Source organism: Eschrichtius robustus, chromosome 10 (assembly GCF_028021215.1).
Source record: "Eschrichtius robustus isolate mEscRob2 chromosome 10, mEscRob2.pri, whole genome shotgun sequence".
NCBI classification, from domain to species: Eukaryota; Metazoa; Chordata; class Mammalia; order Artiodactyla; family Eschrichtiidae; genus Eschrichtius; species Eschrichtius robustus.
Genome location: NC_090833.1, coordinates 108196297 through 108222392, shown reverse-complemented (window position 1 = coordinate 108222392; position 26096 = coordinate 108196297). Strand labels below are relative to the sequence as shown.

Sequence of the window (26096 nt, the reverse complement as noted above, 5' to 3'; positions counted from 1 at the left end):
GATTATCCCACCAAAGTCTCTAAAACACACTTGAATATAACACACAGTTTGAAAATAGTTACATTGGTATGTTTCTCCTAGGCTTGTTCAGCTACAATTACTGCTCTCAGTTTCTAACAGTACTTCTCCTCATAAGTTTATTTTCTTGCTGAAATATTCTTTGTTCGTTACTCTATTCAATAACTGTTTATTAAGCAGCTACTATGTGGCAGGGATGGAGCTGGGTGCTGGGAGGGCAGTGATGGTTAAATATGCAGTGTCCCTGTTCTCATGGGTCCAAGTAACCAATAGTAGACTGGGGTTTCTCAACCTCAGCACAATTAACATTGGGGCCAGATAATTCACTATTGGGGGGAAGATTTCCTGTACCCTGTAGGATGCTTACAGCAACTCCACCCTCTAGACGCCTACAGCACCTCCCCAGTTGTTTAACAAAAATGTCTCCAGATGTCACCAAATGTCCCCTTGGAGTTGAGAGCTACTGAGTTAGATCTTATTTTAGTAAAGCAAATTTCAGAACATAAGAGTATTTCATAATCATAGAATTGATAAAAATAAATAAGATTTACTTCACAACAGCTGATGCCCCCAAATGAGGGGATTTTAAGGCTGTAAATATCCTCAGTTAAATGCCAACACCTGCAAACACAATGGCATGTCTACCGTAGGCTATTGACAAATAGTGACAAATAGAAACTAAGTGTCAGACATTCTGAAGATAGAGTTAGGAATCTCCAGGTATAAGAAAAATGTACGGACTGAGGAAGACTAGAGTAAATACCGGCAGAAGGAGTTGCCAGACTCAAGAAAACACTATGCAGTTTTGTAATTGCCAAAAGAAGATTCCTACCGCTCAAATGTCTAGTATGTGCCAGGCCTGATCACCACCTTACCAAATATTTTAACATGTATTGGTAGATGTGTTCTTATGTCTTCCAATTGTCTCATAAAACTCAAGGAGCGAATGATTTTTTTTTTTTTTTTTAAATTGGACCTCTTCAGGGCTTACTTGTCTGAAGTATACCTCAGGTGTTCTTATCTGGCAATGAATGCTTACATTGCTGGTCATTTTTAAGAGAAATCAGGTCCTTGTGGTGTTTTAAAAAGACTCTGATAAGCTTTGACACCTTTTATAAGTTGGCTACCCCCCATGCTGCCAGTCTTATTTCTACCTCCACACGCACCTTCCTTGTTCTAGACAAACAGCTCCTGCACTCATCCTATGGTTTCCCATCACTCAATCTTGGCTCCAACTGATGCTTCTGCCTCCTTCATCCCCTGCATCCCAGTATTTTCCCCTCCAAATCTTCCCCATCTACTTAGGCCCAGCTTCAAAAAAGAAGCTGGAAAGGGTTGTTTTTCCCTCTGAACTCTCACTGCACTTTCGCTGTACCTCTATGTGCCACTCACAGCTTTCTGGTTTGCATTTCAGGCACATCTGCCCTGTTCCTTCTGGCTGATGGTAAGCTCACTGAAGGCAGTTCTCCCTTCAGAACCTAGGACAGAGCCCAGCAAAGTGTCCCTTAAAAAAGGTGCTGTTTAGTGAATTCTATTATTATTTTAAACCTCAATTGTGAGGTCTTCAAGAGGGAGATTGCTGCCATCCTGACTCTGGTATGGAATCCCACAGATTCTCAGATGAGTCAAGCAATAGACTTAGTCAATAGAAAAATTGTTTTTGTGGGAACAAAAATCTCTGATTTTTGTTAAATGCTTTCAAATGCTTTGCAGGGAGCCTATTATACCTTTTCAGCATTCTACCTGGAAGAGGCTTTCTCGATGTTTCTGATGTATACCATAAAATGGAATTTATGTTTTTAACTTTTTTTTTTTTTTTTTTTTTTGCTTATTTTAAGAAATGCTCATTACGTTATTTTAGGCAGACTTTCCTTATGGCAAGTACCTCTAAACCCCTGACAGAAAAGGTCTTCTTTTCCTGCCACACAGTCTGTCTTTACGGAACTGAACAAAGTCCTTATGGTGAATCAGGGATTAGAAAAAGGCAGTGCCGTCCCTCAAATGTACAAAATACCTTCTTACCGAAAGGACACATTTTAAAGCCAATCTCACTAAAACTCAATTAATTATGAATAAAGACTCAAGGGCAGGAGAGTGGAGGAATTGAACACTGCCTAAATGATAGTGCATGCTTAAAAATGCAGTTTTATTATCGTTAAGTATATGCTAAGATATAAATTGGTTACATTAATGTAAAAGAGAAAAACGAGCTAGGTCAGGGGAATATTGATTCCACTAAGATCTCACTGCCTAGAATTCGAAGTTATCTTAATCATTTCAAAGTTTTACTAAATTAAGAATAACGGCACAGGATATCTCAACATACTTTCCTACATTTTGTAAATGTATTATAATAGAACTGTAGCTTCCCCTCAATTTTTAGAGTCTTATATACTGAGTGTGAAATATCATGCATGGTAATGGAGTTAGAGCTAAAATAAGAAGGGTTTTAGTCTGTTATGTCACATATCAAGACTCCATTTGGTAAAATATATCAAGTGCTCATGGCAACTGACCACAGGGACCATTTGTATTGAAGGAGAAGATGGGTGAGGACAAGTTACAAGTGGACAGGCAAAGGTGCTTTTTTTTTTTTTTTTTTTTAACAAGACTTGACAATTAGAAGCTAGTCCACAAAATACTCAGGGCCTCATTGGCAGCTGAAAATAAAGAGGTGACTGGGGAGGGTGTGGCTTGGCCCCACACTAGCCCCCAAGCTCCTTCTCGTACAGCAGCAACTTTTACAAAGCAGCAGGAGTGGCAGCCATAAGGAAGCCTTTCCTTTGACCGAGGAGAGATTGAGCAACCACAACAATCAGACAGGAAGGGCAGAGCGGGGCGGAACCTCCAGGATCTTTTACTTTTCTGGCACCATCAGGCTTGATTGCCCTCTTCCCATGAGCGAGCTTTCACACAATCGCCAGGGCTGAAGGAAGGGGGGAGATTTTACATCCTTCGCCACAGTACCAGAGTAGGGATGGGGCAGGTCTGGGTCCAGCTGGTGTCCTCAAGAGCAGCACCTGGCTTGGCCCCTTAACTCTGATGTGCTTGCAGAGGAGAGGGAGTCACAGAGCCCCTCAGTGGCCTGACTGGTACATGGAGGGCACCTCCTGAGCCCGAGGACGTGGGGTTCCCGGTATCCCAGGTACCTCCCTCTATCAGTCTCTTCGGTCCTGGCTGGGACCCAGCATGCAGAGCCCTCTTACCCGCATGCTGTGGCGCTTGAAGACATTGTGCCGGTGGAGAGGTGGGGTGTGCAGAGAGTTTACGGGAGATGGATACTCCATAGGGCTGGTGAGCGTGGGTGAGCTGGCACACAGACCCTCAGGGACCTATTCAGGAGAAGCAAAGAAGCACCAGGCACAGGGACAAGGCAAGAAGGTGGACAATTAGCTGCTACAAACACGAGCACAAAGAAACGATACAAGAGCTCCATGGGAGAAACAGGACTTGCTCTCCAGGAGCTAATAAAGAACAAGTTGTGGGCATTTCATTGGCCCTGTTTGGGAGACACGGCGGAGCGACATACACGGCTCTTGGCTAGAAGTCAGCACAGACACGGTGGTCTCTCTTCCATCCAACAGCCCGCCCCGTGACGTGGTGCATACCATGGGTCCATGTGTGTTACTGACCTACTGAGTACGTCTCCTCCTTCAGGACTCTTCAGAAAAGAGTTATATTCCATCATCATGTTACAAATTTGACAGATATGATTAACCCACAGGTATATGTATATATAATACACACCTTAAAAAAAACCCCACTATTTTAAACATCACAAAACGGTATGTTTAAACATCATAAAGGGTATGTTAATTCTTTTCTGGGTACCCAAGAAGAGCCAATGCAGGCTGTCTCCATTGCCCGAGCAGGTGACTACTGCTCCTCTAAGGCACGAGGATGGAATTCCGGGAAGGACCGAGATGAGGAATGGCCCTGAACTTCCCCAGCCCTCTGGTTACATGTTTACCTGGAATTGCAGCTTGGGTGCCAGAAGGTTGGTTTGTGGAGGGGGTCTGTACTTGGGCCGGCTGGGCTGGAGACAGAACACAGAGATGAGTCAGTCCCTGTCTCTCTCCTTGAGTGAGCACAGCTCACCAAGGGGAAGATCAGGTAGGAAACAGGTCGGGCTCGTTCAGAATGAAGAAGATGGGGAACAAAGTTATCACTAAAATCATCTGCGTCCACTAACTGCGCATCTCTTCCTGCTGAGTGATGGGAAGGTACAAAGCAGCCAGCCTCCCTGTCCTCCTGGGGGCTGCCGCTAATTGGAGGGGTTACTGATCTCTGTGTGTAGCCTCTATGGATGTGGGAGCGCCTGCCAAATTAGCACTCAAGCGCCACATACATCCAGAGGTGGGTCATGGAAGGCTCAGGCACCCACAGCAGCTTCACGGAGGGGATGAAAACTGAGCTGGGCCTGACTGAGGGAAGGTGCAGGGCACAGCAGGCAAGGGGGACAGTGAAAAAGGCCCTGCACCCATGGGGATTTGTTATGGACTGAGTGTCGCCCCTCCCCCCCACCCTCCCCACTCATATGTTGAAGTCCTAACCCCCAGTGTGAAGGTATTTGGAGGTGGGGCCTTTGGGAGGTAATTAGGGTCAGATGAGGTAACAAGGGTAGGGCCCCTATGATGGGATTAGTGTCCTAATAGTAACAACAACAACAATAATGATAATAATAGACACCAGAGCTCGCTCTCCTCACTGTGTGAGGACACGCGAGAAGGTGGCCATCTGCCAGCCAGGAAGAGAGTCCTCACCAGACGGGAACCTGCCAGCACCTTGGTCTTGGACTTCCCAGCCTCCACGCTGTCTGTTATTTAAGCCGCCCAGTCTGTGGTGCTTTGTATGGCACCCCGAGCTGACTACTACAGGCATGGTCCCTCGCAACCCACCCACCTAATAGCGGGGCAGCGGGGCTCTGGCTCCTGTGCCCAGAGATGCCATGGACATCGGAGGCCGGACCTCAGGGGCCCAAGGATGCTCCCCATCATGTACTCTCAAGGGTAAAAACACCAAAAGGAAAAGTGCTCCAGTCTCTCGAGGGAAACATTTCCAGGGTGATCCCCTGCTCCAGCCGTCCCACAAGGTGCCTGCTCTCTTGCTGTCTCGGATTCCATCTGCCGATGTGCTGACGGATGGTTGGGTCGAAGGGCGGAGAGGACCATAGGGGCGCGATCCTACCTACGCTGTGAGGGGAGTTAGGCAGCCAGGCCTGGGAGGGGCCGCACAGGGGCCCAGCTCTGCTGTGATTCACGGGGCCAGTGAGGCCAGGGCTTGGCTCACCTTGGGTGGGGGTTCCTGGAAGGCCATGGGCTCCAAGATTTTGGGAGGTCGGTAGCGAGCGTTCCTCTCCTGCTCTATGGTGACGTCCTTCTCCATCTGATAAATGTCACTGCCGGGGAGTCAGGTCAGATAAGGAGAGAGAAACAGGGTCAAAAATGCTACTGGGGGCTCCTCTCTGTGCTCCACCACGGTCCGGATCCCATTCCCATGTCCTCTGCAGAATGCACTGGGGAGACCCCTCGGAGACAGGCTGCAGTACGGACGCTGCGGCCCCCCTCACCGAGGCTGGGAGGATCACGGAATGGGTCCAGGGTGGGGAAAAGTCCTCGGAGAACAAGTCCTAGCCCCACCGGACAGTGCGAGTGTGTCTCCTGCCCACGTCGCCATGCCTCTTGCCCTCCCGTCCCTCCTATTGGCACTGATCACCCGTGTAGATTTCTGATGTCCCAGACAACCTCGTGACAGAGGCCCGTGCTCTACATCTCCTGTTTTTCATTAAACCTCCCACCCATGCATTCCTGGTGTGTGCTAATGGGAAAGGGTTGTGGATTCCCTCCCAGATTAGGTAAGTGCATGCTTCTTGCCTTTTTAACTAAATCCAGTGGTTCCCAACCTGGGAATCACAGACCTCAGAGGACTCGAATAATTACAGGGGGTCTATGAATCCACATGTTCACATGTGTACCAAGCACTGTCTGTAGACAAGTATTATGTACTCTTGAAATAAACGTCTAAGCCCAAGAGGGAGCCGCTCCTGCCCAAGGGGGTCACATCAGCAAGCCAAAATGCAGATAACTTTCGTGTCCCTCTAAATGCTCTGCTTGACCAGAAACAAAGTACCATCCAGTTGGCCAACCCCAACGCCAAACCAGCTCTGGGCTTTATACTTACTTCCTGTTCTTTATTCATTCTCTATTTTTCTCTTCCTTGTTCCTTATTCTTTATCCTATAAAAGTGTCCTGACTTCCACCCCATTTTGCACTCTGGCCCTTGGGAACGGAGACTGCCACTTCATGGAGTGTTAAATAAAGTTTGTCTGTATCACTTAAATTGTCTTCTTTAATAATTTTTAACAGTACTACTAAATATATAATATTTGGTATTGTGTTTTCAGATGTATATGCATTATATTGTGTGCAATAAAAAATTCATTATACGGCCTACTGCGTTCTGTCAATCAGTGGATTCTAAAAGTGTATGTTACATGGAAGAGTTCTCAAAATTCAACATTAAGAGGGTTCTTCCTACCCCCAAAGATTGGAAGACCTCATGAAATCCTTTCTTAGCTCCAGTGGAGGATCGCCAGGCTTGGGCCTGAGGGAGGTATCCTGGGGTCATCAGGGTCATATGAGAGAGTCTCCCCATGTGTCTCAAGCCTCCAGAATGAATGAAGACCCCGTGACCCCAGAGCTTCTGCCCCCCTCAAGTTTCGTCTTTCAAACACTTTTCTCCCGGAACCCTTTGGCTTCTCAAATCTCCCTTATAAGGGACCAACAGATGAGTCTAGAATTAATCAGGAGCATCAGTGAGGGGAGAGTCAGGAACAGAGAGGCCTTCTAAGCTGGAGGTCTTGCAGACTGTGTTGGAGCCCTGCCCACAAACAAATGCAGTATATTTCCCATTGCCTGGACCTGGGGTTCCCAGCCTCCCCCTGGGGCTCCTCCCCACAAGGCAGTTTCTGGGGGCTATTTTCTTTCTCCGAAAAAAATGCCCATATGTTGACAGCAGTGTTTAAAGTTGCAGTATTTAACATTAATTAAACACTAGGTTCCCTAATGTAGGATCCAGCAAACTAGGCCCACAAGGCCAAATACGGTCCCCTGCCTATTTTTGTGTAGCTTTAAACTAAGTATGGTTTTCACATGTTTGAACGACTGAAAAAAATTAAAAGAAGAAAAATATTTTAGGACATGTCAAAATTACATGAAATTCCAATTTCAGTGTCCACAAATAACGTGTCACTGAAACCCAGCTACACTAATTCATTTCATGTATTGTCTTTGGCTGCTTCCGAGCTACGGCAGAGTTGAGTAGTTTCAACAGAGACTGTATAGCCTGCAAAACCACAAATATTTATTGTCTGACCTTTCGTAGAAAAAGTTTGCTGACCCTGGCCCTAAAGGATGCCAAAAGAAGTCAAACCACCCAAGGGGGCACTGGTGGCAGGCGGGCCACCAAGGAAACAGGAGTACCCTCTAAAAGGCTCTCCAACAGCAACCTTCACCAAGGACCTCCCAGCACCCGGGGGTAATGGCTCTTGGGCAGCTGAGAAGGATCAGACCCTCAGGCCACCAGTGCCTCATTCAGAAGGGAGAGGGGACGCCTTGTCACTGTCTTCACAGCCAAAAATCACTCCTTTCCCTGCTGTCTGGGGGGAACAGTCAGAGGTAGAGGAAAGGCACAGGGGTGCTGCCAGGGAAGCAGGTCCCATGCCCAGGCTGGGTGCCTGTAAGATGCACCCCAAACCTCAGCAAAGAGCACAGGCACTGCAGTGAAAGTCTGATGCAGCCTTTGGGTTCAAACCTAAAATATATTCTCTGGGCACATACTAGGAGCAACGCCCTGTGCTTGTGGTTAAGAGATGCAGAGATGGTGCGGCTGACCCCAGCTCTGCGTCTCTGAGTTCATGTCTGACAGTGAACTCGGGTTCAGCCTCCTGCCTTTGACACAGCACTGAGCCTCTGTAAGGCCTCCTCCGCTGGGAGGATGGGCTAACTCCGCTGGAACACAAGGCGCTGTGCTGGCCAGGGGGCGGGATGGGGGGGGCGGTCCCGGGGCAAGTCCCAGCCCCACCTACCATGCCTTGGGCACTGAGTCACCAGCTGAGCCTGAATTCCCTCCTCCCTCGGAGGGGACCAGGACGCCGGCTGCATCTTGTTTAAGGAAGGATGTTGTAAACCTGTAAGCGCTACTGAAGAGGAGACTTGCTCTTCAGGGGCCCTGGGCCTGCACCCACCTCCGGCCTCCTTGCTCACCTGAGGCTGCACACGAGCTCAGTGAAGCGGGGCCGCTCACTGGGGTCGTAGTCCCAGCAGCGGGTCATGAGGGTGTAGAGAACAGGTGGGCAGAGGTCAGGCTTGGGCAGCCGGTCCCCCTTCTCGAGCACCCCGATGACATCCTTGTTCTCCAGCCAGAAGAAGGGCTGCTTCCCGAAGCTCAGGATTTCCCACATGCACACGGCTGAGGGCGGGAGGAGAGGTCTCAGGGCCCCTGCTGGGGGGGACTCTTGCCTAGAGAGGCAGCCCACCCTCCCCAGGAACAAGCGGGCAGTCCGCACTCGGCGCCTGCCGGGAACCGCCCTGCGTTCCCCCGCTCGCCCTATAGCATCCCTGGGATCTTGCTCACTATGGCGGTCCACCAAGGGACCAATCAGCTGCATCCATAAGCGAACTAATCCCCCCACCCCTCCGGCCCCTTCCACACGGAGCTGTTAGGGTCTGTGGGATGAGGAGGGGACCATCAAAGGCACGTCATTGGGACCACTAGTGCCTCCTCTTAGGAGAGGGTGGAACCTCCAATAGAAAGCTGGTATATATGTCAGTTGGGATGTATATACACTACTATGTATAAAATAGATAACTAATGAGAACCTACTGTATAGCACAGGGAACGCTACTCAGGGCTCTGTGGTGACCTAAATGGGAAGGGAAACTAAAAAAGAGTGAATATATGTAGATGTATAACTGATTCACTTTGCTGTACGGCAGAAACTAACACAACATTGTAAAGCAATTATACTCCAGTAGAAATTAATTTTAAAAAAAAAGAAGAAAGAAAGCTGGTGTTCAAAGCCTAGCACCAATGCTTGCTGCCTATGTGATCACGGGCAAGCCCCTGACTCGCCTGAGCCTCAGTTTCCTCATCTGGAAAATGGGAAGAATAATAATGAGATTTTACTGGGCTGGTTTTGGGGACCTGAGAGGGAGAATCTACACGGCTGTGTGCTCTGTAAGCAGCTGTCCATCCGTCACCTGGTTTGGCTTTCACCTCACCCTGCACCTCGTTCTCGGAGAAAACCTCAGCTTTGCCTTTGAGGATCCCCTCCAGGGTGGCCCACCTTAGTCCCGGGGCTGGTTGGTGGAGCACATGCTCATCTCAATAGCCTTTTCTGGGAAGATGAACCCAGGCTGGCCCTTAGCCCATGTCACCCCCGACCCACCACTGGCCTCCCCACTTCTGGGACTTCTCAGTGGCTGCAGCAAAACAGGACCTGGGGGTCCAGACCCCTGCTTCCTGTGCCCCCTCTTAACCTGGCCACAGAGGTGAGAATCAAACGCTTTTCCACGCCCTCCAGAAAGTCCACTCACCAAACATCCAGACGTCACTGGCCGTCGTGAAGCGGCGGAAGTTAATGGACTCGGGGGACATCCATTTGATGGGGAGACGTGTCACAGAAGCTTTGGGTGGACAAAGGGTTTACAGTAGTTATTAGAGAAGGAGATCCAGATTTATCCAGAAGTGCAGCCTATTCTCCAGAGACTGTTGGCCTGGGCTTGCCTAACAGTCACCTTTTGGGGGGATTTTGGCTTCAGCGACCCCTCCAGGGGACAAGGCCGTAACACCACCTGCACCTCACCTTTGTAATACTCCTCATCCTCGACGTACCGGGAAAGGCCAAAGTCCCCCAGCTTCACACACTCAGGGGAGGCCACCAGGACGTTCCGGACAGCGATGTCCCTGGAAGGAAGAGGCAAAGACACGGGTGAGTCGGTTCAGAATGCTTCAGGGGGACAGACAGACAGACAGATGGACAGAGAAGCAAAGGAGAAGAGAGCCTCAGGGCCCCGGCCTCCGGAGCAGAATCGGGCAGCTTCTGTCGGTCAGTCCTTCCTGGCCCCACGAGCCGTCTGGCTGGAGCCCAGCTCAGGCGGGAGCCTCGGCTGGCCCACCGCCCCTGCCACACACATGCCGCTTGTCTCCCTCCATCTCGTTGCTGAGCCCGGTCCCCATCACCCCTTCTCCCGCGTCTCTGCCTCCAAGCCTGTCTCGGTTCCCCAGACTTGCTCCAGTCACCGCCCTGCAGCCTGTATTGTCCCCTCGGCCGGGGATGCCGTCACCCTGCTGACTCTTCAGGGAAGAAGCCCAACCACTCTCCTGGTCACAATTGACCTCTTCTTGTTCTGTGATGCCAGCAGCCGCTCACAGCTCACTTCCAGGGAGCACGGGGCTAGCCAGGACCCTCCAAAGACTACACACACCAGAGCCGTGACACGGAGACCCTCAGAACCCGGGACAGAGGAGGAGACCGGGGCAGAGAGCTGGTGCAACGTGCCCAGCAGCTGGCCGGTGGGGAAAAGCATCAGCCCAGGGCTGAGCTCTCACCCCCCCGGGAGCCCGCGCGGACTCAGTTACCTCATGCTCAAGGCATCACTTCTAGCCCCAGACTGGCTCGTCTCTTGCTGCTCCCGGACAGGCTGCACACCCTACCGTTTTTCTTTATTATTGAAAAGATGACTTCAAAGCATGACAGCTTCACACAAAGCTGCAAATCTAGTATCTCACCACCTTTGCCCCATGACTATTCACTGTAGAAGATGCTAGAAGATGAGTTTCACAAGGAAAGGGATTTTTGTCTGTTTTGATTATGACTTCATCCCGGAGCCTAGGACAGTGGCTGGAGGCCCACGGTAGGAGTTCAATAATATTAGTTGCATGAGTGAGTGAATGAATGAATGAATGTTCATATCCCCCGACATAGCTTTGTGTAGTGTCACCCCTACGGCCACATATCTGAGGTTGATGGGCTTGGATTGAAGAAATCACCCGCTCACCCCAGGGCTCTGAGAGCACCCCGTCTGTCTCCTCCAGGGGATCATGTTCCCCATGGTGGGGACCTCCTTTCAGGGAATGGGGACAAAGCCGGGTGGAGAAGGGGCCAGCTCCATAGCCAGATGGAGGATTGGTCTTGGCAGCCTGGAGGTGCCGGGGACCAGGGCAGTGCCAGCCACTTGGGCTGGCAGGGCCCCGACCCCAAGATCATACCAGCGCTGCCAGGACCCAGTCTCTCCTGCCTGGCCAGGTGCCACCAAATGGAACTGCTGGAGGAGAGCAAGCAAGGAGCAAGCAGGGAATTGATTTCCTGGACCCCCAGGGAGGCGGCCTAGACAGCACTGAGTTACAGGCAGGCACCTCGGACTTCGGATTTCCTCTTAATAGCCATCCTGGGAGGAACATATTGCTGTTCTACTCTTCAGAGGAGGAGATAGGTTCCGAGAAGGTGATCACAGTGTCACACAGGCAGGACCAAAGCCAGGCCTGCACCCCTGTTCTGTGCGGCTACAAAGTCCTGCTTGACCCCAACCTCTCCAGGCTCCCCCCCGAGCCCCACCTGTGGACACAGTTGATGCTCTCCAGGTAGGCCATGGCCTTGCAGATCTGCAGCGAGTACAGGACAAGAGTGAGCACCTTCAGGCAGTTCTTGTTTCGCTCCAGGTAGTGGCCCAGCTGCGCGAAGGGGAAGACGCCCTGAGATCCTGCCCGGCCGGGGCATGGAGCTGGGGGGAGGGGGAGGGCACGCCCAGGCTGGCAGGACTGTCTAGCAACTTTCTCTCCAAACAGCCTCTGGGCTCTTTCAGCAGGGAGCTAAGGGCCCCCTGGCTCTGAGCGCGTCCCCCGCCCCCCGAGGCCCTGCTCCCCTGCAGCCCAGCTGTCATGGCAAGGGTCCTCCTCGGCCCCCTCCAGCTCACCTCCCCGTAGGGGTACAGTTCCATGATGATCCAGGTGGGCTCCTCTTCAATTATGCCGATCAGCTTCACGATGTGGGGGTGCTCCAGGTTCCTCATGATCACTGCAAGTGGCGGCGAGAGAGACGGGCCCGAGCCCTTCTGAGGTCCAAGGTGAGAATCGGGCTTGGCTGGTCCAACCTGGAGACACCGGCGCAACCCTCCTCCCCTGTGGGCGCCAGCGCCGTCCATGGCCTCCCGGCCCACGCTCCGGGCCCTCCCTGTCTCCGGGTCTGCACAGTCTCGGGGCCTTTTCCAGCTCCTGGTCTGGGGGCCTCCTCGGGGACGCCTACCTGCCTCACTTACGAACTTCTCCTTGCTGTCCTGAGTGCAGTCTTTCTTGCAGGTCTTTACAGCCACGTTGATTTTCTCCCCTTTCTGCAACGAGCGTGTGTCCAGGGCCCCTCAGTCCCGGCCAGCACTTCCCTCCCCGGCGTTCCCACGGTCTTCCCACAGGGAAACAGGTGATGTCTGGGCATCTGGGTCTCTACAAAGCCTGCTCTTCCTCTGTCTCTTCCCCTCCTCCCCTCCCCACCCCCTTCTTCCTGATCAGGACTGGAAGAACTTTCGAGATCAGATCCCTCGCGCCCTGGGCTGTCCAGATGAAGACATGGAGCCTGAGGGGCCACGTGATCTGCCCAAAGTCAGCGGGCTTGTTTGGGGCACGTGCAAGGTCATTGTCAGACATGGCGTCCTGGTCTCTTTCTCTTTGTCATTGGTTTTTACATTTTTGCTGCCCCTTTCCTCCGCTCTGGCTTTCCCCCCAGGCCTGGTAGAAGCACAGCCACAAAGGCAAACCTTGTCCCGCCCCACCGGCGGCCTCAGATCCCACCCTTCCTTTTCTCACAACTGCATTACGTGGCGCCTCCCCATTGTGCTCTCCCACCAAGAGTCAGTCACCCCCCGGCAGGTGCTGCCTCTCTTTGGATCCCTGCTATTGCTGCCTTTCTTGGAAATGACTCTTGTTTTCATCACTCCCTGTGTATTTCATAAATACTGCAAAGACCAACTTGGGGAAGATGCACACACCACGGCAGCCTCCTCCAACTCTAGAGTATTCGAGCTCCTTTCTCATTCTACAGAAGAGCAGAGGAGGAGTGTCAGGGAAGAGTCTGGAACTCACGTGACTCGTGTAGACACCTTCGTAGACCTCCCCAAAAAAGCCTTCACCAAGAATACGATTCAGGACCACATCTTCCCGGGCAATGCCATACTGTGGGCCTGCACAGGTGGAGAAAGCAAGACAGTCCTGGAGTGCAGAAACCGGCTGGCACCCCTGGGAATCCGAGTATCTGCATCCCCGGGAACCTGAGCACCTGCATCCCTGGGCAGCTGGGCATCTGCAGGCTCTAACACCTGGCTCCGCCCCCTCCTGCCCAGGCGTTACCAGGCCACCCCCCCACAGCCCCTGCCAACCCCTCAGCCAGGATCCAGGGGCTGGGCTGGGAAAGGGGATCTAGAAGGTTTCATTGTCTCAGACAGGGGAAGAGTTGTTCCCTCTGAAGGCTGGATCCCATATCCACAGGCTTAGGTTCCTTCTGCCCCCCTCCCCAGGGCACACAAAAGTTCGATGGTGTGGGGATATAAACAATACTCTCCGCTTTCAAAATCAAAGATGCCTCACTCAGCTTTGTCCTTGTCTGAGGCACACGTGGGAGAGGACAAAGGAAGGAAAGAAAGTCCCCCTTTGGTGTCACATGTGTCCCCAAATGTCACTTGCCAGGGCCCTGGCTGTGGTTGACGTGCAGGGGTGGGGTGGGGCAGTCAGGGATCTACCTCCTGGTCTTCGCAGGGTCTCGTCGGGAATCTCTGCATAGATGTCTGATTCTGGAATGACAGAAAGAGGACACCCCATGGGCAAGATGCTTCAGGGGGCACCACCAGGAACCAGGTGTGGGGCTCCCCCGTGCAGGCCAGTGGAACCAAGCTGACATCACCGGGAGGGGCATGGGGAGGAGCCAGACAAGAACTGGGCTCCTGTCCTGCATTTCAGAGTGGCCACAGGGCCCAGGGACCTCGGCCTGAGTCCTTGCTCACTGCTGCTCGCGGCTGTTATTTGGGGCAAGTTGGTTCGTCTCCTTTAATCTGTTTCCCTTTCTGTGAAATGAATGTTTCTGGGGAATGCAAAGATTAAATAAAATCATACGTATTATGTATTTAATGCTGTCATGAACTGAATGTTGTGTGTCCCCCCCGCCCCAAATGCTTATGTTGAAGCTCTGATCCCCAGTGTGATGGTATTTGGAGCTGGGGCCTTTGGGGGGTGATTAGGTTTAGATGAGGTCATGAGGGTGGAGCCCCCATGATGGCATTAGTGTCCTTAGAAGAAGAGGAAGAGAGACCAGATCTCTCCATCTCTCCACCATGTGAGGACACACAGAAGGCGGCTGTCTGCAAGCCAGGAAGAGAGCCCTCACCAGGACCCAGCCATGCTGGCACCTTGACCTTAGACTTCCAGCCTCCAGAGCTGTGAGAAATCAGTATCTGTTGTTTAAGCTCCTGGGCCAGTGGTTTTTGTTTTGGAGACTGAGCTGACCAAGACAAACACGGTGCCCCGTACTAGCTGCCCAACATAGGTTAACTGTTATGATTAATGATATTTTAAGCCATCATTGAGCAGTCATGGGGGAAGTTCATTTTTCTGCAACTTTGAGGGAATACTTGATGATGTCACAGGAGCAGGCAGAAGAGAGGCTCTGGGCGCAGGCAGAGGACGCCAGATGGGCAGGCTTACCTATGCTGCAGCTTTCTGAGAGATGGAGTCGCCGAGCCTCCAGGTTTCTATAGGGGGAGATGGGAGGGCAGGGGCCAAGTGAGCTCAGAGCCTGGCAATGCTCCCCCAGGGCAGCCTCAGCCCCCTCTCTCCCACCCACCCTGCCTGGAGAAGCAGCCTGTCCTTATGGCAATAACCTGGGAGCACGGCCCAGGCAGCCAGGGGGCAGGAGGGAGGGAACAGCAACAATACCACCCCCTCCCCCCACTAAAGATGATGCCAGGTGGCATTAGGACACAGGGATATCCCTGCATGAATTTTCTGGGAGAAATTTACTGGTGAAAAATCACCACTTGTGAAATGCTGGGGTTCCAGCATTTTCTCCTGGGGCCCAGAAACCAGAAACCATGGCGGGGAGGCTCCCTGTTTGTTCTGCCTTTCCTGGGAGGACACAGGCTGAGTGCGGGGCCAGTTCCCCACCTTCCAGGTGTACTCACAGTGTGGGGATCTGGGGCAGGCTGTTGCGCTTCTCACCATCTGGGAAGAGGGGAGGAGGAGAGGGAGCTGGAGTCAGGGACACAGGGTCCTGGGTGCACTGCTCCTAGGGGCCAACACAAGGGACACCCCTCCCGCCTTTCTGTGGCCCCTGAAAGTCGGAGTGGAAGCTGGGTAGGCGTCTGGCCTGAATTGGAATCTTTTTAGTAGAAGAAACTGTCAGGCTTCCTCTGCCACTGTCGAGTGTTCCAGCCTGACCCCTGCTTTCTGACTCCATCCCCAAAGAGGAGGGACCAGCCATGTTCCGGCAATAGCTTTGATCTTCCCGGGGCTACAAATCCTCTCCTCTAGAAGCCAGCCCCCATGCCGTCCTTGGCCAGCGGGGCCAGGGCTGTAGCCAAGGACCCAGGATGGGACCACGGGGAGCAACCAACAGGGCTGGGTGAGCCCCAATCCCACACCTCCAAAGCCTCTTCATTCACATATTAGTCAATGGTTTTAGCTTCTCCCGCTCTGCCTCTGGGGGGGCTTGGCTCAGCTGTGCCGTCATCTGCCCGTTGGTCCAATTTACCTTCAAGTGGAAACACACCTTTCTTGGCTCGAATGATGAGAGAGCCTTTGTGCTCCCCCTGCAGCCGGCAGTAACCGTCTACGAGGTCAGCCATGTTCTCGGCCTCTGCCAGAGAGGAGGTTTTGATGGACAAGGACTGCAGGGAAGAGACCAGCCAAGGATGAGACCCCAGAGCCTTGGCTAGAGTCTACCCCAAGGGACTGGAGAAGAAACTGCAGGACTCTGTTGCCCACCCCCGGCCTCGACGCCATCAGCCCCTCTCCTGGGGCTCAGCTTGCATTTCCCACCGCCGCCAGAGGGCGCTCTCATCACCTCTCCCAACTGACCACCCTACACTCTAGGAAGGCAGTTCCAGGTTGGCTTATTCTGGTCCTTCAGGGCATAGCACATGCCTTGTACCTAGGAGGCGCTCAGTATGCAAGAGCAGAAACTGAGAGAAGGGAAGAAGGAGGGAGTGGGGCAGGGGACAGACGGATGAAAGGAGAGATAGACAAACTGTTCACAGCCTGAGGTCTCTCTGATTCTCCCACCCACAAAAAGCCCTGGGGCCCCAAGGCCTTGATTCTAAGTCATTGTCACTTGTTCAAAGTTAGACCTCTGACCCATACCTTGATTTCTGATCACTTTACCCCCGCTCCCCGCCCTCCCCCCCCAATCTCCTACAACTTCTTTCTTGACATTTTTAACAATAACGTTGCTTCCTGAGATAGTTTCTTTAATTTATCATCATCCTGCTACCTTGTCTAAGAACTAGGTGCCATTCTCTTAACAAGATCACAGCAGTCAGGGAAGCCCCGGCCAGGCTGGCCTGAGCAGGAGCTCCCAGCCTGCAGCCGTTCCCAATGTTTCCAAGCTTCTGGGTGCCCAGAGATGCTCACCTGGGGGGCGCCTTCAATGCCTAGCTGCAGTACCGCCTGGCCCTCCTCCAGCGGGAGGCACCTGATGGACTTGATCTGCTTGAACTCGGCCAGGCAGGTGGGCTGTGGGAAAGGAGGGGGTCCTTCAGACCATCCCATTCCTGGGATCAGGCCATGCAGATTGGTCAGTATGGTGTGGGGATGGGGCCCAAGAAAGAACTGAGAACTGGAGTCTCTCAGAGGGATGAAGAGGGAATCAACGATGATTAAGGAGGATCATCTAGCCCAAGCCCCTTGCAGAAGAAAACAATTAGCCTGGAGAGAGCCAGGGCTTGCCCAAGGTCATACGCCAAGTTGGTGGTAGAGCCAGGGCTGGACCCAGGCCTTCTGACTCCCGGGGGCATGATTACCCCATTTTGCCATTGAAAGAGCAACTCTTTCATCTGAGCCAGAAGAACAATAGTAGTGTCCTTCCCTCTTCCCCTCCCCCCTAAACCACCCCTGCCCCCCTCCTCGGTGCAGGGGACAGTCACAGGGATGTAAAGAACCATCTGCCCCATGCTGTTATCCCAAACACCCTCTCCACAGCTACTGATAACCAAGGGCCTCTGTGCTCTCAGCAATGGGGGAGGAAGAACCGATGGGGCAGGCCAGGGTACAAGGCAGCAGAAAGGGGAAGACGGCTCTGCCTGGGGCTGGGTGGGGCCTGCCCCCCCACCTGTCTCTACCTTTGCATCTTGACTTGTCAGCTGGCGAATGCCTTTAGGGCCGATGACCAGGTCCACAGTAATGTTCCATCCTTGCTGGAATCAAAGGAGAGACGGGCTGTTGCCCCAGCTCTGCCCGCCCGTATTTCAGAAAACAGCTCACTAAGCTAGACATGCGCCATTGTCTCCCGGGCCCTCCAGCTCCTTCCATCCTAACCGCACCCCGCCATACAGATTACCCGCCTCCCAGCACCCTGCCAGCACTGCCCACCTCCCAGAGCTGGAGCCAAGATTTCAGTTCCCTTCGTCAGGCAAGTGGCTTAGCGTTAGTTGCATTTTTGGATACATTAGGGAGGCCCTGATGCTACAGAACTTACAAGCAAGCAAAGCCTCTTCTCGGCACGTCCTGTGCCCCCCTCCCCCCTCCCCCCACCCCCCCACCGAGTTGCCCTCATGGCCCCCTTGCCTGAGAGGCCTGGAATTCAGGTCAGAGAGAGAATAAAGAGAGCGTGGCATTACAATGAGTTCACAGCGATAGGTCTCCTGGTCGATGCTGGCAAAGCCTGCAAGGGTGTTGAAGAACTTCATGACGCACTCCTCCTCCCGGAGCGAGGCATACTGCTGGAACGTCTGCTGGATCATCTTTCGGAATTGCTTGGGCTGGGGGAGAGGGCCAGGGGTGAGCGGGGCCTGATTCCTTCCCTTACGATCTCATCACAAGCCTGCCTGCTGCTGTAGGATGGTCCCCAGACCTCTGCCACGAGGGCAGTGGTAATGTCTTACCTAAAGTGCACATCTGTTGTCTCAAGGGAGCTCACCATGGCCCGGCCCTGGGAGGGAGGCAGGGGAGATGGCATCCCCAGTGCTCAGGCCACGAAGCTAATTGGCCTCTGATGTGGAACTAGAGCCAGGTTTCCTGATTCCCAGCCACAGAAAGGGCCCGCTGGATGCATGGAGCGGTCCTATGTCCAGATGGCCCAAGGCAGTGCAGACCCCTGGCTTCCCCGACTACCTCCAGCCCCATCCCTTTAGCTCTAGTCCTAGGGGGACACACAAAGGAGACACACAGGGAGCCTTTCTGAGCTCCTCACCCACTGGTTTCCTCACCTTTAAGTTCTCCTGCATCTGCTTTGGGAAAAACAGGTCCAGCCCCACTTCTTTCCTGAAAGAAGGGGGAGGAAAGCAGCATTTGACTCCCCTTCATCCCCAACCCAGGACTTCTGGGCAATCAGGGAAAGGCGAGAGGACCAGGGAGACAGGTCCTTCCTGGCTGTGGTCTGGGGATGAGGGGGCGTATGGGGTGGCAGGAAGAGCAGGGCAGGAGGAAAGGAAGGGAGGAGAGGCTGGGGCCGGTCCCAGGACTTACTCCAGGAGCTCGAAGTTGGACTTTTTGTCCAGTGCGTTGTGGGGCATGTCCTTGAAGAACCGCCTGGAGAGAGAGAAGCCAGGGAGAGGCTGATGGCTGGGGAGTGGGGCCATCGGAGCGGGGTCACCCAATGCCCACACGTTGGCCTAGAAGCCCCCTCCCCTGCCCGACGTGGGAACCACTGGGAGGGAAAAGTTAGGAGAGTCAAAAAATTCGATATTTAGAAAACCATGAAGAAAAGGAAAACCCACAAATTTCCTTCCTAGAAAAGACTCCAGCTGTGCTCTGGGGGGCCCAGATCTGGGACTACACAGTTGTTGGGCAGAGGAAGAAGATGGTGCTTCCACCAGTGGCCTCTAAAAATAAATGACCCAAGGCTGCCAACACTTGACCTATCAGCTAAGGAACACCTACCTCCACCTTTAGGCTTTGGGTTCCCTTTGTGATTTCCTTTTCCCTCATTTGCTATCTCTGTATATGTGTGCATGTAAATAATTGTTAAATGTATTAATAGTACACAGGAAAACTTTAGAATTTATGGAACAGAAGATGAAAATAAAAATAATCCATAATCCTGCCACCAGGGGTGACATCTATTAATTTGTTACACATATTCTTTAAGTCCCATTTTCTCTTAAAAATGTATGTCTTGATGAAGATTTTTTTATGTATTATGTATTTATAACAATTAAGTGGAGATCAAATAGCCAATGTCCCCATTTGTGTTATCCTCCCTTCCCTGCTTGGATCACTGTGTCTAGTAATTTCTTCAACCGTTGCAGACATTGTCCCACTCTTGATTGTACATTAGAGTAACTCAGTGTTACTTTAACCCGGGTGTCCTTGTGCACATCTGGGAATACTTTTAAGCTACAGACACCATAAGCAGAGAGGGGCAAGCAACTTATGATTCAAAAGCAATAAATTTGCATAATTCACAGTGTTTAGAAAAGAGTAAGGTTAGATCCTCACCTCGTACTTTATTCTAAATATTTATTCTAGATGGATTCAAGGGGGAAATGTTAATAATGAAACTATTTTAAAACTAGAAGAAAAGCTAGGGAAATATTCCCAAATCATGGGATTGAGAAGAATATCTAAAGCATGAAATCACAGAAGAGATCTCCAATAAAAACTTAAAACATGTAGTGCTATGTCCTTAACAATTTTTAATAAATGGTATTTTTGAATATATTGTCAATCAAGATAAGTAGTTATCTTTTAATAATTATGGTCTCAATTTTAGAGAAAAAAATGCATTGGAAAAAACCTGACTGGATCTACCCTGCTAATGGAGGTTATCTCTGGTTAATGAAATTTCAAATGATTTTAGTCATTTTTTCCCCCTTTCTACATGTCCCAAATACTCCACATTGAACAGGTATTACCCTTTTTACCTGAAAAAAATGTAAGGCAGTGAGATTAGTCAAACCATCATAATGCACAAGTTTTCTGGGTTCACTCCCTGCTGAGATGGCATCCTCTACACGTTTCCCCTATGTAGAAAGTTCTTCTTTCCTTTCCCGTCCTCTCATTAGGACCCTGGAGCTACGGAGACTAACTTTAATCCTTTCTTAGATGCCATATATTTGAAGGCAATTCTTTTATCATCATTTCTCTCTTCATTATGGTCCGCTCTCTTCTTATAGCCCCCAACACACACACACGCACGCGCACACATACACACACGCACACACGTGCGCGCACGCACACACACACACACCAGGGCATTGTCCTCAATTACTTCAACCGCTTCACTCAGGTGACAAAAAGTGATGCAAAGTAAGAATGAGAAAGAAAAATTGGCTCTGTGGTGGGAGGGGCACAGGAAGACAAGTGGTTCCTTCTAGTTGAGGCAGGGCCAGTTATTTCAAATGCCAGCAGTTGGAATGGAGGGAAAGCAAAAGATAAAAAGTTTCATATAAAATTTCTCTTATAGAATCAAAGATGAGTACATTAAAATGAGTTTCAAGGAGTAATAATATTTAATGACAGCTCAGTAAATATTGTTGAATTATATTTCACAATATTGAAATGTATTTCTAGTCTATCTCCTTCTAAGAAAAGATGCAAGGATACAGTTTTTTTTTTTTTCGTTTTTTGTTGCTGTTGTTCTTTTTGGGGTTTTTTTGGCTGTGTTGTGCGGCATGCAGCATCTCAGTTCCCCGACCAGGGATGGAACCCGTGCCCCCTGCATTGGGAGCCCAGAGTCTTAACCACTGGACCACCAGGGAAGTCCCTAAGATACAGTTTTAAAACATATTTAAACAAAATAGAGTTAGAAAGAAATCAGGCAATGAGGTAAATGAGATAAAAAATGTGCCAACCTGTGGCTTGGGGTGGCTGTCCCGGCAGCCAGGGTAGTGGACAGAAAACCCCACCAAGTGCTTAGTTCATCAGGAGATAATATTAATCATAAAACAAGGACTGCATTTCGTAAATTAAAAAGTTCGAAAAACCACTGATTGAAAGAAAACTAATAGTCGTAACATTCATTTTACCAAAAAAATGTGAAGCCAATTTCATGGTTTTTTTCCTCCTGCTGCAATTTTGGTAAATACCAGTCATATAACATTAAAGCACAATTCAGTAAATGTGAGAGTAGGAGGGCCTGACTAAATGTGGTCTGAGTGTATGACCTTCCAATGGTCTAATTCAGTGGTTTTCAACCAGAGGCAATTTTGCTCCCTCTCCCCAGCCTGGAAACATTTGTCAATGTCTGGAGATCTTTTTTCAGTCACAGCTGGTTGGGATGAGGGGTGGTCCTACCAGCATCTAGTGTGTAAAAGCCAGGGATGCAGCTAAATATACTACAATGCATAGGATGGCCCCTACAACAAGGAATTATCCAGCCCCAAATGTCCTTCGTGCTGAGGCTGGGAACCCCTGGGAACCTGATCCAAGGGGAGAACTTGGGAAACTAGAAAGAGTGGCTCTTCCCTAACCCCACTTCTTGCTACCGGGTGCCTGACAGAGCGGGACTGCAGATGCTGGAGGTGTGTTCTAGCTGAGTAAGGGCAGATCTGCACTCTGGAAATCAGACAGCAGGTGAGCAGGGATGACATTCAGTTATAGGGCACGAGGAACTTATCCAGGGTTCTCCCCTGGATGGAAGATCATTTTCCTCCTACTTCCACCTGAAGGCACTTGCAGTTGAGATCCAAAATTTCCAGTCAGTCATGGCAGCTTTAGAAAGTTTTCTGGGCCAGTGTTCCCTGCGGCTCTCCGTATTCATAGGAAAGCTCAGAGCACGCCTGTGCGGCTTCCACGACAGGCAGCACAGACACCCGCATTTCCTCCTGGGGTGAGTGAGCTGCAAAATGTACTCCCAGGGAACTGAACGAATTGGCTTGCTGCACGCAGTTATGTAACTCTAACAGAATAAATGTTAGCACGTGTCCACCAGAGGAGAGGAATTGAGATCTTTCAGGGTTATCCATTCATTCAAATACATACTGTGCTCTCATCGTGTGCCAGGTGAAGGCGGCACCAACCCTGAGTTCCAAGGTTTGATAGATTTCAGACTAGCGGATGTGAACCACTCGGTGCCTGCCGCATAAGTATGGCAGATCCCTGCAGGGTAGGACGGGTGGGGAGGGCATAGGGAAGGGGAAGGTTTCGAGGTGGAGAGACCCTTGAGGTGGCTCTGCAGGAAGAGCCCAGGGCCACATTGCTTATTGCCAACATTTCACAGGTGTGCTCTGAGGTTTTCTATGAATGTAGAGGGCAAGTGGGCAACCCTGGCTCAGTGCATTTTCTAAAGCTGCCAGAACAAGGAATAGTTTATCAGGCTGAAAAGGGGTACCAGGCGAGTATTCCAGACAGAGGGGATGCACTACCCACAGAGGGGGTGACATCTGCTTCCCAGTCCCAGGTGACAGTGGTCTGTTAATATCACTCCTGGTTTACAATAACGAATGAATGAATGAATGAGTTTTGAGACTAGGGATGGATGAAAGAATTCTGAGGACTGGGGTATTTAAATAAGTCTTAGTAAAAAAAAAAAAAAATTGGGGTTGGCTAAATGGAAAGGTGAACAAATTTGGAAATGAACACCAAGGAATTAAAAAGCATGAAAAATAATAGCAATTTTAGAATGATTAAGGAGGTGGTGAGTGGAAAAATTTTTTATTAGGAAAAAGGAAGATAACACATCTACACCATCCCAATCTCTAGAAATCCAGCTTACTGCCTGTATCACTGATGGCCCTTCTCTCATGCACTAAAGATCATTTATTGTGTAACTTTGGACAAAGGTGCCCCGTCACTCAAGTGTGCTGTGATCTGTGTCCCTAATGTTTGGATCATTTGAACATCACTGGGATGTCCAGGAGAAGCAGTCACCACCCCTCATCAGATGTACCCTCTCGCCTGAGACTGATCTTCCCAATCCTCTGTGCTGAGCCCCGTCTCAGCTGCTGTCAGTGATCCCCAACCCGCCCTGACTGCCATCCTTGAATGAGGCTGCACCTGCTAGGAGTACCCTCTAGTGCCTGGCTGGTTCTCCGCAGCCTGGGCCGCCACTGTGACTGGCAAACACCAGGTGGGCAGCAGGGCCTCTGGGCTGGCACAGGTCCCTGACTGATACTCAGGTAAGGACAGCAGAAAGTAAAGAAAAGCAACAGAAATATTAACTCACCGCCAACATTTATAAATCAACTATGAGATAAAATGCCTTTTGAAACAAGCTGAGTGTTCTTTCTCTAATCTTTACTTATTATCCGTTACTACCTAACTACTGTTGGGTTACACATTCACTCTGAGTTTTTAGGTCAGAGTGTTCTGGGGCTCTGCTGGGAGTGGACAATAGTCCTGGATGTCTCTGGTGAGGGGGAGGCTATTTGGTTCCTCAAACTGGGAGGGTACTCTAGCATGTGGGCCATAAATTTCACACTTTAATTCATAAGGGGATATTTAGAGAAAATATTTGGCATTTATAAAGCACTTCCAGTAAATCAACAAAAAAAATTAATTAAGTATGATTCCAACTATATGACATTCTGGAAAAGGCCAAATATAACGACAGTAAAAGATGAGTGGTTTTCAGGGGTTGGGAGGGGAGGGAGGGAGGAATAGGGAGCACAGGGGATTTTTAGGGCAGTGAAACTGTTCTTTAAGATACCGTAATGGTAGATACATTGTCACTGTACACTTGTCAAAACTCACAGAATGTACAATACCAAGAGTGAACCCTAGGGTAAACTATGGGCTTCGAGTAATCATCATGTGTAAAAGTAGGTTCATCAGTTGTAACGAATGAACCATGCTGGTGGCGGATGTTGATGGGGACAGGGGTTTATGGGAACTCTCTGTACTCTCCACTCAATTTTGCTGTGAACCTAAAACTGTTCTAAAAAATAAAGTCAACTGAAGTAAATAAACAACAAAATAAAGGTAAAGAGAAAAAATTAATTAGTACAAATGATGGATAGCTAGTGAATACTTCTGTCTCTATCACTGTTCTAACTACTTTAAGTATGTTAACTCATTTATTCCTCATAACAACCCTGTAGGGTTGCTACCATTATCATCCTTCCCATTTTACAGATGAAGGAACTGAGGCTCAGAAAGATGAAGTAACTTGCCCAGCAAGTGGAAGACCCAGCATGCAAATTCAGGCAGCCCAGCTTCAGACCCTTTGCTCTTCATCATTATGCCCAATGGCTCCTCGCTATGAATTGAGTCCATTGAGGATTCATCTTGGTACTCTCATATCTTGTGCATATACCATACTTCTTGTTTAAGCTAGGAAAGAATACATTTTTTTTTTTCTGGAGACACTATATTATCAGTAGGCAGGTGACACAACAATGTTAATAGGACTTTTGCCCATGATCTGTAGGTAGACTGCACTCTGGAACCTTTTCAGGAAAAAAAATCACAGCCTTGGAAAATTCTGCATTATGGCCTGATTTTCAGAAGTGCATCTGTCTCTCTTGGTGAGAAATAGTCATAACTTGACTTTAAAATAGTCCTTGATAATGGATAGCTTTGTATTCAACTTTAAAAAGTATAGGCTTGAAAATCTATGAAGTTTACAAAATAGGTGTTTTCCATATCCTTTCCCGAATATGTAAGTTGTATCTCAAAGGTCAGCCCATAAGAATAGGAACATTTACCTGACTCTGCTCATCAGGCTAGGGGAGATGTGAAATAATACATCCCTGTCGTAAAACAAGTATGGGTTTTGGAATAATCCTGAGTTGATAAGATAGCCAACACCAAGAGACCATCCACTCCTTATAAGACTATAAATGGAGCCATGTCAGCTGGCGCGCTTTGTCCTCCAGTGTATTTAGCCCAGTGCCCGGTGCTAAATAATGATAGTCATTATTATTACAACCAATAATAGTTTGGGAGTGATTCGAGGAAAGAAGAACATGAACTAGAATGCTCACGGGTCTTCTCTACGCTGCTATTTTACTACTAAGTGATGATATTTTGATAGTGACTTCAGTGATCAGAGTCTCAAAGTGACACTGGAGTTCTGGGTATGAGATCCACAGACAAAAAGGTAAAGGTGGGCTTTTCTGAGTTGTCTAATTTCAGAGGAGAAGATAGGCGTGTGTAAGTTGCAATGCTGTGATGGTCTTGGAAGGCATAAATGGCACACGTAATAAGGTAAACTTCGCGGAGAGCCCCCGAACCAGCAGCACGCAACTCCCAGGACCACTGCCAACTGCGGCGAGGTGGTCTGTCTTCCAGCTGGCATCAGGGGTGCAGACTTCCTCTGTGCAGGGGACCCTTGTGCTCCCTGGCTTGCTGAAGACAGCCACCAAGCAGGAAAGTAAGGAGGAGCCCTCTGAGGCTGTCCTTGACCTATTCTGTCACAGATGCCAACAGTTTCAGAAGCCCCCCTTCCCATCCCACGGCTCTCCCTGGGGGACCCCTCAGCACTCTCTCTGAGACCCAGGATGGGAGCCAGAATTCCTCAATGCTCCCCAACTTAGCAGAAGCAGCAGCAGAGTCCTATTCTCTATACCTTTAAGGTCACAGCTAGGGCAAGACTCACCCTGGAACCGTCACCTCATACGAGGCTAACTGTCTCTAAATCATCCGGAGGACTTGTCAAAAACGCATGTCCTGGGACTTCCCTGGTGGCGCAGTGGTTAAGAATCTGCCTGCCAACGCAGGGGACACGGGTTTGAGCCCTGGTCCGGGAAGATCCCACACGCTGCGGAGCAACTAAGCCTGCGCGCCACAACTACTGAGCCTGTGCTCTAGAGCCCACGAGCCACAACTACTGAGCCCGCATGCCACGACTACTGAAGCCCGCATGCTTAGAGCCTGCGCTCCGCAACAAGAGAAGCCACCACAATGAAAAGCCCGCGCACAGCAACGAAGACCCAACGCAGCCA

At 50.3% G+C, this 26096-nt stretch overlaps 1 protein-coding gene across 6 annotated transcripts in view; it reads right to left on the bottom strand.

Moving 5' to 3' along the window:
• The window catches only part of PTK2B (protein tyrosine kinase 2 beta), a 128549-nt gene that overhangs the window by 7198 nt on the left and 95255 nt on the right, over positions 1–26096 (bottom strand). For 3 of the 6 annotated variants that reach the window (XM_068553581.1, XM_068553583.1, XM_068553586.1), the window contains 18 exons: positions 18739–18801; positions 18480–18534; positions 17892–18032; positions 17394–17468; positions 16687–16788; positions 15809–15944; positions 15240–15279; positions 14764–14810; positions 13806–13856; positions 13153–13250; positions 11994–12407; positions 11636–11751; positions 9884–9984; positions 9615–9704; positions 8283–8487; positions 5308–5416; positions 3989–4054; positions 3225–3350 (listed from right to left, as the gene is read on the bottom strand). In XM_068553581.1, coding sequence (XP_068409682.1) covers positions 3225–3350; positions 3989–4054; positions 5308–5416; positions 8283–8487; positions 9615–9704; positions 9884–9984; positions 11636–11751; positions 11994–12407; positions 13153–13250; positions 13806–13856; positions 14764–14810; positions 15240–15279; positions 15809–15944; positions 16687–16788; positions 17394–17468; positions 17892–18032; positions 18480–18534; positions 18739–18801 — 2035 coding nt within the window. The remainder of the gene's footprint in view (positions 1–3224; positions 3351–3988; positions 4055–5307; positions 5417–8282; positions 8488–9614; positions 9705–9883; positions 9985–11635; positions 11752–11993; positions 12408–13152; positions 13251–13805; positions 13857–14763; positions 14811–15239; positions 15280–15808; positions 15945–16686; positions 16789–17393; positions 17469–17891; positions 18033–18479; positions 18535–18738; positions 18802–26096) is intronic. The other 3 variants (XM_068553584.1, XM_068553585.1, XM_068553582.1) reach the window with 3 other exon arrangements.